Source organism: Otolemur garnettii, unplaced genomic scaffold, assembly GCF_000181295.1.
Source record: "Otolemur garnettii isolate 467f Iridium unplaced genomic scaffold, OtoGar3 scaffold00018, whole genome shotgun sequence".
Taxonomy (NCBI): Eukaryota; Metazoa; Chordata; class Mammalia; order Primates; family Galagidae; genus Otolemur; species Otolemur garnettii.
This window is the reverse complement of record NW_003852413.1, coordinates 2,448,055-2,461,103: the sequence shown is the minus strand read 5'-3', so window position 1 is coordinate 2,461,103 and position 13,049 is coordinate 2,448,055. Positions and strand designations below refer to the sequence as shown.

The following is a 13,049-nucleotide window of genomic DNA, read 5'->3' as shown; positions in this document are numbered from 1 at the left end:
GGACGAGCATCTCTTCCGGTCCTGGTTCAGCCTGCTCCCCCTGAGAAACCTGGCTGGCTACATGGAGACCTTCCCTGAACACCTGAGTCTTGTTCCAGCCCACGTCCTGGACTGTTTTCTGGGGACTCACTACAGGCTACAAGGGCTTCGGGAAATCTCGCACCAAAATCTGAAGGTGTGTCACCTGAACAGGCTTGGCAGAAGCAGATTGAAAATGAAACATCAATTGCTGTGATTCTTCTTTGCTGAAAAGTGGTCAGGGTGAAGCTTCGAGAAAGGAGAGAATTGGGGGAGGTCCTTCCTGGTCAGCGGTGAACGCTGATTTCCTTTAGTTGATGGTTCCAGTAAATGTAGAGCAAGAACTTGGCCTTGTGTTATTTTTCCTGAGGGCGGGGTCAGAGGTGATCGTGCGTGGGGTGAACTCACTGTCTTTCCTTCTACATTTTTTTGGAGAAATGGTAGAATTTTAAATTTTGAGTTTTATTTGCGAAAGATACAAATTAGTATGTGAGCACTTTAAAATTTGTTTGAAGACAAAAAGAATTTACATTTTATTTGTGTTGGTTTTTTTCCCAGTTGCACGATACCAGCAATGACACTTGTTCCCTGTTTCTCTTTCCTTCCCCACCCTAGGACGTGGAGAGCATCTTAGAAGTTCTGCTGCACCTGCTGGACTGTTACCACGCCAGGTGAGTGCGGGAACAGAGCATAGCCTTCCCTCAGGGGTCCGGGGCACCCCCGACCCGCCCAGCCCACATGGGCTGTCGAACAGGAAGGCAATAAGTCGATATACAGCTCACTTCTCTTTTTGATTCATTAACGTAGTCATCTGATTTTTTTTTAATGGGATATAATAGATAGTAGCTGCTAAGATTTTGGTTTATTTGCGTCTGGGCTTTTTCCTATAAATTTCTCTCTCCCTTCCCAGTGGGCGTCATCGCGCTGCATGCCCATGTTAGTGTGCTGTGTTTAACATTTAGTCTTTAGGGGTTTTTTGCTGAATAGGTGAAGCTTAAAATAAAAATCCCAGGTAGCTTTACTTATTATCAGAGCTCATTTGCCTCTGCGAATGTGCATGTCCTCTGACACCTGGAAGCAGAGTAGACAAAGACGACAGGTGTGTGAGGGGTGTTCTCTGATCCTCAGGGCACGGCCAGCATTCCCCCACCTGGGTTCCGGGGCGTTCAGGAGGGAGGTGGGAGTGCCACATCTCCAGAGATGTCGAGCACCTGTGGCTCCAGGGCCCCTGACCTTGTGTGTCCCAGACTCACCAGCAAGTGCTTTCTCAGGCCGCCCAACCCACCCCTGATCCACCTGCTACCCCCAGCTCCATCCCCGTCATTCAGGAAGCAGGACGCCTGGCCCCCAGGTCCCCAGAGTCGGGAGGAACGCCACACATACTGCCTGTTCTTCTGGCGTGTCTTTTTCTTTCTCCCTCCTATTTTCTCTCTGAATATTTTTAAAAATTTATGTAGGTTTTAATGTTTAGTAATACATATCCCTTGCTTATTTTCAAATAAGGGAATGAACTTAGAAATATTTTAGCTTGCTCCACGTTAGAGGCAAACAAAAAGATGTGGTTTGTGTTCCGTCTTAGTTGCGGGCTAAAGACCGACGGAGATTTTCCAGAGGCTAATCCACATGAGGTCACATAAAACCTGTGGCTGTTAAAGGGAAGGGCTGGTTACCAGTGAGGGCTGCTGTCTTCTCATTTCTCCTAAATCACTCCAGTGACTTCTCTTTAACTGTTTTCGGGGTAGGATCCCTCAGGAGGCCTTGCTACAGTCCTACCCAGCCGTGTGCCTCAAACTCCACACAGCCGTCTGCAGCCTCACAAAGGACCCGAAGCTCTATGTGCTGCCCGCCTTGTCGGCTGAGGTTGTCTGCAGAGTTATGACTCTTCAACCTCTGATGGTGAGTGGGATCCCTACACGTCGTATCGTACCCAGCACAGGTGTGGAATTTCAAGCAGCCTCAATTTACAGAAGAAAGAGACTTAGTTCTAGGAAGGCTGGAAGGAAAGCGATGGGCCGGTTTAGCCGCCCAACACGTCTCAGGTACCTGCTTGATGCAGGCTGGATTCTGAGTGCTGAGGGAACCTCGGGTCTGCACTCCTGCCTCCTCGGGTGCTCACGGGAGGGAGAGAGGAAGGAAGTTAATGTGCAGCCCTCAGATGGCTGTGCAAAGGGGCAACCTGGTGCAGGGGCCCCCGCTGTTCACAGTGAAGTGTGGGGTCACGTTCCTCCCAACACGCGTGTACTGAGCAGCCTTGCCCTCTGCGGCCTCTTTACACTGTGACTTGGCTACAGTAGCTGGCCATGCAAGGCGCCACTGTCCCCAGGCTGCAGGAGGGTCCAGCTGCACTGCACCCCCCACCCCCCCAGGACCCCTCTCTGATCTCCATCACCAGAGGTCACGTTCTGTGTCTGCCGTGCCACACCCGTGTCCTGCCTCAGATCTGTCCGTGTGTCAGTAGCCCCCCCTCCTCTCGTCTGAGCAGCGTTTGTCCCTCAGGTCACAAGCGTCACTGTGAAAGCGATGTAGGAGTTCAGATTTAGACTGGCCATTTGTTTCTTCATCTCATTGCAAGTCAAAACTGTGACTTTAGTGACACAAAACAAATCTGTGTTTTGGCCATTCCTTTCAGTTTTTCTACTTCATTTTATTTTTTATAAGATAATTGAGGAAATTACTATCAGAAGCAGTGAAGTATAAAGGAGTTATTATTTAATGAACAGGCCATGAAAGTATTAATCAGAGGTGCAATTACATAGAATGATAATAATAAATATTACAAGGAAGATAATCAGTTTCTCCTGAAGTAGGTTCTACTTAAACTATCACAGGCAGATACCAAATAAACTGTATCTGGGACATTTGTTAGTTATTTAGAGTATAGTTTCTGCAGAAATAAGTATCTTCTCTTTTTTCTTTTTTTTTAGACAGATCTTACTTTGTCCCCCTTGGTAGAGTGCTGTGGCATCACAGCTCACAGCAACCTCCAACTCCTGGGCTCAAGTGATTCTCTTGCCTCAGCCTCCCAGGTAGCTAGGACTACAGCGCCCACCACAACGCCTATTTTTTGTAGAGATGGGGTCTCATTCCTGCTCATGTTGGTCTTGAACGCCTGAGCTCAGGTGATCCACCTGCCTTTGCCTCCCAAGAACTGGGGTCACAGGCCTGAGCCACCACGCAGCATGGATGAAGCACCTTCAGTGCAGTTCGGGATCTGAGATTAGTCTGATGCACACTGCAGTCACTGTGCTCGAACTGTACTATAAAAACAAAGAAAAACCTTTGCAATCCTAAAACTAAACAAAGCAAAAATAATATGACACGTGTTCACACACCTTCTGGGGTTGCTGTCAGGGCCCTGGTGCTGCCAGCGCACTTGGTGGAAACGTCAGGAGCCCTGCTCGAGGGCCTGGGCCCAACCCACGGCCCCCGGGCTCCCCGCACTCACCACCGCTGTGGCACTCCTGCCCCGGCCCTGTGCTGGGTGCAGTGGACACGGGATGGGAGGTGAGTGGGGCTGGGGCCGTGGTTTGACGTAGTTCTCTGCAAGGACAAGGCCTAAGGGACAGGCACCATGCTGAGACTTCTGGATTGTTCTAGAAGGTGTGGTGCCATTTGGGGACTGTTCTGTTTTCGGTTGAGATCCATCCGTGTGTCTTGCCTGCTGTCCCTATGCTCTGGGCAGTGGCCATGTGGGAGGGACACACAGACAGAGGCCTGGTCAGAAGCCCACCTCTCAGAAGCACTTTAAGCATCACCCTTGCCCCGCTCTTCCCTCTGCCACAGGGTCGCTCTCTGCCTGCCCCTTGAGAATCCTGTATTTTCCTGTCTTGCCAGCCTGTCTTGCCAGCCTTTGCTGCGGTCAGCGCTCACATGCCCCTGGGCGTCTACCTGGAGACCGTTTGTGTCTCCCACTCTCCGTTGGCTCCTTCCAACTGGAGCCGTATCTCCTTGGCCTCCACCAGAGGGGCTCACATGGTTCCCACTGAGTGTCCAGAGTCCACCGGCAGGTCCGGTTACTGGGCTCTATTTCTACAAGCAGCACACTAATAGCTGTGCAGGCTCCTCCCAGGACTGGGGGCCTGGTGCTAGAGTTGTATTTGTTTACGGTAAATGTGCTTTTGGTGTGGAAAGGGGAAGGGGAAGGAGTGGGGAAGGAGGCATCATTAGAGCTGGGGTCCGGGGAAGAGGGCTGCCCCCTGGGCGGGGGGTGGGGGGATGCAAAGCCAGGCAGCAGCAGGAGGGGACATGAGTCTGCCTCTTGACCTCCGTCTGTCTCTCTGAGGAGCCCGTGCCCAGCGTGTGATCCTCCTCGCTCTGCCTCTGCAGGTTGAAGCCTGTTCTGGGCAGAGTCTGCCTGGGCTCTCATTTTTCTCTAATTTCTCACTTTTCTCTGTTTTTCTCCTGTATCACTCACGTTCAGGGGTGAACCCTCAAAGTCCTGGGGAGATGAAAGTGCTTTTGAAAGGTGGCTCTGACGAGCCCTGCGTGGCCCTCCCCTGTGGCGACACCCTGAGTGCCCGCTGTGAATGTGGAGGAGACGCACAGGTGCGTGGCTCTGGGAAACCTCCGAGTGGCAACGCAGAGGCCACTCAGCTCCCTCTCTTGTGTTTGACAGGACACGGGACTGGGAAAAGAGAGTGGGAAGAATTCAATCAAAAACGTCTTCCAGGGGACTCTTGTTGCCACTAGAAATTGGCTTCAAGAAATTTTTAAAAAGAACATTTTCCAGAGTATATATCATTCATCTGTCTCATTCACTTATTCTGAGGAAATTGAGGTAAGTTTTGCTGAAGGCTTTGAGTAGGAATGTGATGTGACTGTGAGTGGTCATGACCTTGTCCTGAGAGTCTGGCTATACACTGGCAGCCAGGGGCCTGCTGGCAGCCTTTGCCTTGGTCCCTGGTGTGTAGAATAGGGACACTCCTGTGCACCTGCCAGGTGCTCCGTGGGCAGACGGGAGGTATCAGATGCAGAAGCTGCCACACTGCTGCCTGGTGCCCTGGGGAGGCAGGACGATGGCCTGTACCAGGAGAGATACCAAGGCAGTTGTGTGTAGGGAGGGCGCATCTCTGTAGGGAGGGCATGGGTTAGACTTATGACGCCAGAAATGAAAGAGGAAGATGAAAGGAAGAGCCGTGTGAGGGGACACTGGGCAAAGCCATGTCTGAATACAAGGAGAGGAGAAACCAGGGCTGTGCTGTGCTCCTGGCTGTAGCATGTCACCGTGTGTGATGAGTGATCCCTGTAGGTCACTGTGTGTGTGTGTGATGAGTGGTCCCTGTAGGTCACGGTGTGTGTGATGAGCGGTCCCTGTAGGTCACGGTGTGTGTGTGATGAGTGGTCCCTGTAGGTCACCGTGTGTGATGAGTGGTCCCTGTAGGTCACCGTGTGTGTGATGAGCGGTCCCCGTAGGTCACCGTGTGTGATGAGTGGCCCCCGTAGGTCACCGTGTGTGTGATGAGTGGTCCCTGTAGGTCACCGTGTGTGATGAGCGGCCCCCGTAGGTCACCGTGTGTGTTGAGCGGTCCCCGTAGGTCACCGTGTGTGATGAGCGGCCCCCGTAGGTCACCGTGTGTGTTGAGCGGTCCCTGTAGGTCACTGTGTGTGTGTGATGAGTGGCCCCTGTAGGTCACTGTGTGTGACCAGTGGCTCCTGCACGTCACTGCATGTGACCACAGCTCTTGTAGATCACTGCGTATGATGAGCGGCTTCACACCATTGGCCTCTCATAGCCCCCTGCTGGGGCCGTGACCAGCACCTGTGGCTCTCAGTTCACTCCCGGTGAGACCCAGGCCTCTGATCAGTGCTGATTTCCTCTCAAGATAGAAAGTTGCAAATTTAACTGGGACTTTCTCTGAGCTGAGGTCCTGCTCTGTCCTGGGCTGGAGTACAGTGGTATGATCATAGCTCACTGCAGCCTTGAACTCCTGCAGTTACAATGCTTAAAATGAAAATAATTAAAATGTAATTAAACACCTACTGAGATCGATGCTGTTGTTATCTCAGTGTTGTAAAGGAGGAGCCTGAGTTTGGGGAGGTGCGGGCACCCCATTGTTGGAAGCCTGGGTTCTTTCTCCCTGACAGCATGACCCAGTCTCACAGCCTGCGAGGCTCCCTGGGGGCACCGGCATCCCCAGGTAGTAGGAGCAGCAGCGTAGAGGTGCAGATAGTCGGCTGGCCTTGTGCTATGAAAAGTAACTTTTCATATGGTTCAAACTCATAACTGTTCCTGCCAAAAATATTTTAGCCTGAATCAAATCTTGAGAAAGTTATGAAACGCGTCAGGTCGAGAGACAGTGAAACAGCTGGTCTGAACTTTTTAAAATTGTCAACATTATAAAAGAAGAAAGGCCAGGGCATTCTTCTGGAAAAACCTCAGAAAGAAATGCTTTTCAGGCTTGGCGCCTATAGCTCAACCGGCTAAGGCGCCAGCCACGTACACCTAAGGTGGCGGGTTCGAATCCCCAGCCCTGACCCGCCAAACAACAATGACGGCTGCAGCCAAAAAATAGCCGGGTGTTGTGGCGGGCGCCTGTGGTCCCAGCTACTTGGGAGGCTGAGGCAGGAGACTCGCTTGAGCCCAGGAGTTGGAGGTTGCTGTGAGCTGTAATGCCACAGCACTCTGCCCAGGGGGACAGCTTGAGGCTCTGTCTCCAAAAAAAAAAAAAAAGAAATGCTTTTCAGAGTAAATGCTTTTCAAAATAAAACCACAGAAAGAAATGTTTTTCGGAGTAAAAAGTAGTTCTGCAGGGGGAAGGGCAGATGTGGCAGGCCGAGCTGAGCTGCCAGGACTCACCGTTGGTACAGTTCACTGGTGGCAAAGATGGGACCCAGGTGTCCCTGGTCCCCCCTCAGTGTTGTCATGGTGGTCTTTTTCTCATCACAGGCTCACACTGTGGCATTCAGTTGTCACAGTGGCTGTGACTTGTGTGTGGGTTTTGTAGGTCTGGAGGCGGCTGGTGGAGATAAACTTCCCTGTGGAGCATGGCTGGAAGGAGTCGTTGCTGGGAGACTTGGAAGGGCGGCTCAAACAGGTAGGAAAAGTTGGGGACACTGTTTTTAAGGAGTGAAGGAAAGGTGGATTCCACCACCCCTTGGGAACAACCAGCAGATCAGAGCAGGGCATCTGAGCCCCCTCCTGTGTGGGCTTCAGGACAAGCCTGCATTTCTGTTTGTGATCCCGGAGGACATTTCCAAGTTCTACTGTGATATTCTAGAGAAGAACAAGGGCACAGGACTTCCCACCGTGGGACCCCCAGGCACATGCGGGATCAGGCTCAGCCACATACAGTGGCTCTGAGGATTGTGGCTGACGGGAGCCTCCCACAGATAGACAAGTGGGTAGAGGCCTGAATTAAGGCCTGTCACCCTAGAAAAATTAGTTTTTCATGAAACTTTTACATATAACTGTTGAGTGGATCTTTTTAGGAAAACAAAAGTCTGGAAAATGGCTTCTTTCTCCAAGTGGACCTGTTTCTGTGGGCTGCTGTGTCAGGTCCTTTTTCTGCAGAGAACAGAAACAGAGGAACAGAGGCTCTGAATTTCAGCCTTGCTGGTCCAGTGGTGTGGGTGGCGAGGACATGCTTAGTGTGGGCGTGGAGGTTAAAATCGTGGGAAACTGGCAAAATGGCAGGAAAATAAAAACCACCAGGGCACTCACTTGCCCAGAGTCTGAGAACACGGCACCCAAAACTTCTTCCTCTTCCTCTGCTGCAGGAGCGGCCCCTCTCCCAGATCTCTGCCTACTGCAACTCGTGCTGGGATGCCGCAGGCCTGGAGGACAGCGTGGCCAAGTGCTTTGAGAAGTGTGTCATTGAAGCCGTGAGCTCAGCATGCCAGGTGACCACCCTCTCCTACTTGGGAACCCTGTTGGTGTCCACAGCTGTGCTCTGCCATTGGTCAGACTCTGAGAATGAAAGTGGGCATCCCCTCCCCCGAGTGGGGTAATTGTGTTAAAACCAGGGCTCTCTCCTGGCTCCCCCAAATGCCAGACACATTCCTGCTGCTGAGAAGGGAGCTCCCTGCCTGGTGTGGTCACAGCCACGTCTGCGGCCTCCTCCAAGGCCCATCGTGGGTGGACATAGCTGCTGACTTGGTTTACTGTCTGTTAACACCTGCTTAACAAAAGGCTCCAGAGGCTGACAAAACATTCACGGGAAGAGAATGGGTGACGCTGAAAAGATTCTATCAATTTATTTAGTTTTTCTCTGAAGTGTGGGAAGAGATTCTTTCCACTGCCTGGTGAAGCTGTCTCCCACTCAGTATTCCCTGTGGGTCTCCTGACTAGACACATGCAGCCCTGCCCAGGCACCGGCCTCAGTGCAGTGGGAGAGGTCATGGAGAGGTCAAGGAAGGTCATTATCTTCCAGGGATCAAAGAGTTCTAATTTTTTTGAGGGACTAATAATTTTCCTTTTTTGTTAAGCACTTACTGAGATACTGTTCACAGACTAGAAAGTTCACCTATTGGAAGTTGTGATTCACCCAGTTCTGGTACATATTCACAGATACGCACAGCTATCCCCACGGCCAATTGTAGAACATTTCACCACCGCAGAAGGAAGCCCTGAACTTCACCTTTAGCTGTCACCCTGGACCCTCCCGTGCCAGCCCTAGGCAGCCACTAAGCTGCTGTCTGTCTCTTTGGCTTTCTCTGTTCTGGACTGTCACAGAATGGAGTCACACAGCTGTGCCTTTGTACAGGGCTCATTTCACCGAGCGTGAGTCTCACGGATCCACCCACACCGTGGCAGGTGGCAGGGCAGGTCTGATGTTCCTTGGCTAAAATACTCGGGACCAGAAGACTCTAGAACTATGGATGCTTTTGAATTTTGAAATGTTTGCATATACATAATGAGATATTTTGGGGAGGGGCAAATTTCACGCATGAAACAGAGTTCGTGTTAAATGCTTTTGTGTCTTGGTGTCATGTCAGTGCTCCAAAGTTTGGGATTTTGGAGTATTCTGGGTTTTGGGTTTTCAGATTAGGGATGCTCAACCTGTCCTTCCTTTCTGAGGCTCAGTGCTGTCCCGTTGTCTGGCTGTGTCACACTGTGTTTATCTGCTTGTCCACTGAGGGACAGCTGGGTCATTTCTCCTCTTGGCGAGCGTAACTGTGCCGCTGGAACGTCCGTAGACAAGTTTATCCGTGGACACGTTTCATCTCTGTTGGGTGTACACTGAGGAGTGGAAGTGCTGTTCTGTGCTTTGCCTTTTTTTTTTTTTTTTTTTGAGGCTTCATCTACTAATAGAGATAGTTTTGCTCCTTCCATTCCCACCTGAATGCCTTTTCTTTCTTGGGCCTAACTGTCCTGGCTAGACCTCCAGTACAGTGTTGAAAAGAGGTGGCAGAAGTGGGCTTGTCTTGTTCGTGACCTTGCGGGAAGCTTTTGCCCCTTCGCCACCGTATGTGGCGTTAGCTGTGGGTTTTTCGTGGATGCTTCTTGTCAGGTTGAGGAAATTCTTTTCTCTGAGTGTGTTTTATCCTAAGGGGAGTGGAATTTTGTCAGATACGTTTTCTGTGTCTATTGAAGTGATCATGTGATTTTATTCTATTGATATTCACTTCTCTGGAATAAATTCTTATTGGTTATGGTGTATCCTTTTTTATGTATTTCTGGGTGAGGTTTTATTTTATCCTGTTAAATGTCAGGAAGTAACTATTGTAATTTAGCCCTGTGTTTCTGGTTAATCACTGAAATTTTTTGCAAAACTTTAGACCTAAAGAAGAAAAAAATTTTCTTTCTTGGTGGAGAATCAGAAAGAGAGTTATAATGTATGTGTTGTTTGGGGGCAGTTCTTTAAAAGAATTAAAGTTTAAGAACATAAAATATATGATATATTAGCCAGCAGAGTGGCTCATGCCTGTAATCCCAACACTCTGGGAGGCCGAGGTAGGTGGATTACCTGAGCTTAGGAGTTCGAGACCAGTCTCGGCAAGAGGGAGACCCCATCTCTACTAAAAATCAATCATCAAAAGTGGGGCCAGGGTGGCACCTGTGGCTCAAAAGAGTAAGGCACTGGTCCCATATGCCAGAGGTGGCGGGTTCAAACCCAGCCCTGGCCAAAAACTGCAGAAAAAAAAAAAGTGGGGCCAAAGTCAGAACCCCAACTCTGATCTTCTTTGTTCTTTTGGGGAGCTATTTCACTGAGCTTCTGCAAAAGCCCAGCCCCCTCCATTCATGAATTAAATGTGTGTTTTTGTTTATATATTCTTTCATGACTATAAATTTATCCATAGTTGTAAAAGAATAAAAATAGAAAAAATAGCAGCTGTGGTGGGATCCTATAATCTCAGCTACTTGGGAGACTCAGGCAGGAGAATCATTTGAGCCCAAGAGTTTGAGGTTGCTGTGAGCTGGGACACCACGGCACTCTACCAAGGGGACAGAGAAAGACTCAGTCTCAACAAAAACCAACATATATGGCTTGGTGCCTGTGGCACAGTGGTTATGGCGCCAGCCATGTACACTAAGGCTGGCAGGTTCAAAACCAGCCCGGGCCTGCTAAACAACGACAATTGCAACAAAAGGTAGCCGGGTGTTGTGGTGGGTGCGTGTAGTCCCAGTTACTCGGGAGTCTGAGGCAAGAGAATCGCTCTGTGAGCTGTGATGTTGTGGCACTTTACTGAGGGCAACATAGTAAGACTCTATCTCAAAAAAAATAAATAAAAGCCAACATGTGTATATATAAGATGTATTAAAGGTTTATTCATTTTTGGTGTTTTTTAATAACATGACAGTCCCAGAAAATGTAGAAACTGGCCAGAAATGTTGACAGAGGGAAGAATGTGACTGTGCTCATTGGTGCTGGTCTGTCTGGGAGACGGCACAAGGAAAAATGAGAATCTCTAAGAAACATTAATCTTACTGTTTTGCTTTTTATTTATTTATTTTTTGAGGCCTCATAAAACAAGGTACAATAGATTTCTGAAACGCTTTGGGTGGGTGATTTATTTTTGTTATTTAAAAACCAATGAAAAACTGCTAAATTTCCCTCTTTTATTAATTTCTTTATAGTCTCAGACCAGTATCCTTGAGCGCATCTCTCCTCGTGATTTGCGGAAATTTGGCACCCTTGTGTCTGCGGTGATCAGTAAGTCCTGGCCGAGAAAAGACGGGAAGGCTGTGGATGACTTGGATGACATTTTAAAGCACCTGCTCACTGGGCCAGATGTCAAGCATCTTTTCAAACTGTATGGTATGTGTGGTGGGGCTAGGGGTGCGGGAACATCAGCTCCGTGAAATTGGTGCCCTCTCGATGTTGGGGAGCAGCAGTGGGGTAGACTGTTTGAGAGGAAACTCACCTGGGTTGGACTGGTGTGTGATGGAGGAGGCAGATTGGACAGGGCGGTCCAGGAGGGCTCAGATGTCTTGCATTGTAAATACCCTGTAATAACCAGGACTAAAAACCACTGCTCAGTGAGCACCTACTGTATACCAGCTACCGTGCTGACACTGTGCCCTGAAACCGTCCATTCTAAGTGGGCTTGTTAAGGCCTCCAGTTTCCAGAGGTGGAAGCACAGCTGTCGAATGCAATATTGGTCCCCAAGGTCTCAAAGATTAAGTGTTAAGAACTTAAAATCCAGACCCAAGTGTGTTTTGCTCTCACACCACTCCCTGTTATGTGGGGATCGGTGAAGAATGTGCAGCCCCACGCTGACCTGACAGACAGTGAAGGGCTGTGCTGTCTGATCCTCCGCCCGCCCCCACACCCCGAGTATTTGTGATCCAAGAGGGAGAGAGACATACTGGTCTAAAAATGTTACATTCAGTTCTGTAGACGGTAGACAGATCTCTTAGTGGGAGGGCATTATATTTGGAACTCAACTCCCAGGTTTAGATCACCGTGCATCTCAGTATCACCAGATAACTGGGACAGCCAAAAAAGAAAAAAACAAATTACTGAGCACCTTATGTGTCTGGGTAGTTGTGGGTAAAAGAAGTTCACTGATGGGGGACTGTGGCACATGGTAAGTCAGCGCTACTCACCTGAAAAGATTATTTTTGTGGCTTTTAAATTAATAAACTTTCTTAGAGCAGTTTCAGGATTACAGAAAAATCACACATAGTACGGAGTTCTCCTACCCCAGCCCCCACTTGCAGTGCCCTGTTTTTAACAGGCTGCATTGGCATAGGGCACTTTTCATCACCACTGCCCCTCTGCCGACACATTATCATTAACTTGAAGTCTGCGGTTCACATTAACGCTCACTCGTGGTGTTGTGTGTTCTGTGGGTTTGGACGCATGTGTCCTGATGGGTCTGTCATTATAGTGCCACACAGAGCAGTGTTCCTGCCCTGCAAGTCCCCTGCGCCCCACCACCCTCCTCCCTCCCCTGTGCCCCACTACCCCCCTCCCCCCCTGCACCCTGCCACCCCCCTCCCTCCCCTGTAGTCTTTTCCAGAATGTCCTGTAGTGGAATCCTATGTATGTGGCCTTTCTGGCTGTACTTAACAGTATGCATTAGGGATCCTCCATGTCTTTGCATGGCTTGGTAGGTTTTTTTTTTCTTCTTCTTTTTTTGGGACAGAGTTTCATTCTGTGCCCTGGCTGGAATGCAATGGTGAGCTCATAGCTCATCATAACCTTGAACTCCTGGGCTCAAGCACTTCTCTTGCCTCAGCCTCCCTAGTAGCTGGGACTACAGGTGCAAGCCACCGTGCCTGGCTAATTATTAAAAATGTATTTTGCAGAGATGGGATCTTGCTATGTTGCAGCAAGTTCGAAGACAGGCTGGTCTTAAACTCTTGGCCTCAAATGATCCTCCTGCCTCAGCCTCCTGAGAAGTTAGGACTACAGGCGTGCGCCATCATGCCCAGCTATTTTTTAAATTTGTTTGTGGAGATGGGATCTCATCACTGGTCTCAAACTCCCCAAATGACCCTCCCTCCTTGGTCTCTGAAAGCACTGTGATGATTATAGGTGTGAGCCACTTGAACAGTAACATCCCATTGTCTGGATGGACAACTGTTTACTTACCCACTCGCCTACTGAAGGGTGTCTTGGTTACTTCTTTTTTTTTTTTTTTT

The 13,049-nt window shown here is 49.5% G+C and overlaps 1 protein-coding gene across 1 annotated transcript in view; it reads left to right on the top strand.

Moving 5' to 3' along the window:
* The window catches only part of RNF213 (ring finger protein 213), a 116,976-nt gene that overhangs the window by 37,920 nt on the left and 66,007 nt on the right, over positions 1-13,049 (top strand). The window contains exons 12-18 of the mRNA XM_023511175.1: positions 8-175; positions 634-689; positions 1,761-1,914; positions 4,634-4,795; positions 6,963-7,052; positions 7,735-7,857; positions 11,036-11,216. Of these exons, the coding sequence (XP_023366943.1) occupies positions 8-175; positions 634-689; positions 1,761-1,914; positions 4,634-4,795; positions 6,963-7,052; positions 7,735-7,857; positions 11,036-11,216 (934 nt within the window). The remainder of the gene's footprint in view (positions 1-7; positions 176-633; positions 690-1,760; positions 1,915-4,633; positions 4,796-6,962; positions 7,053-7,734; positions 7,858-11,035; positions 11,217-13,049) is intronic.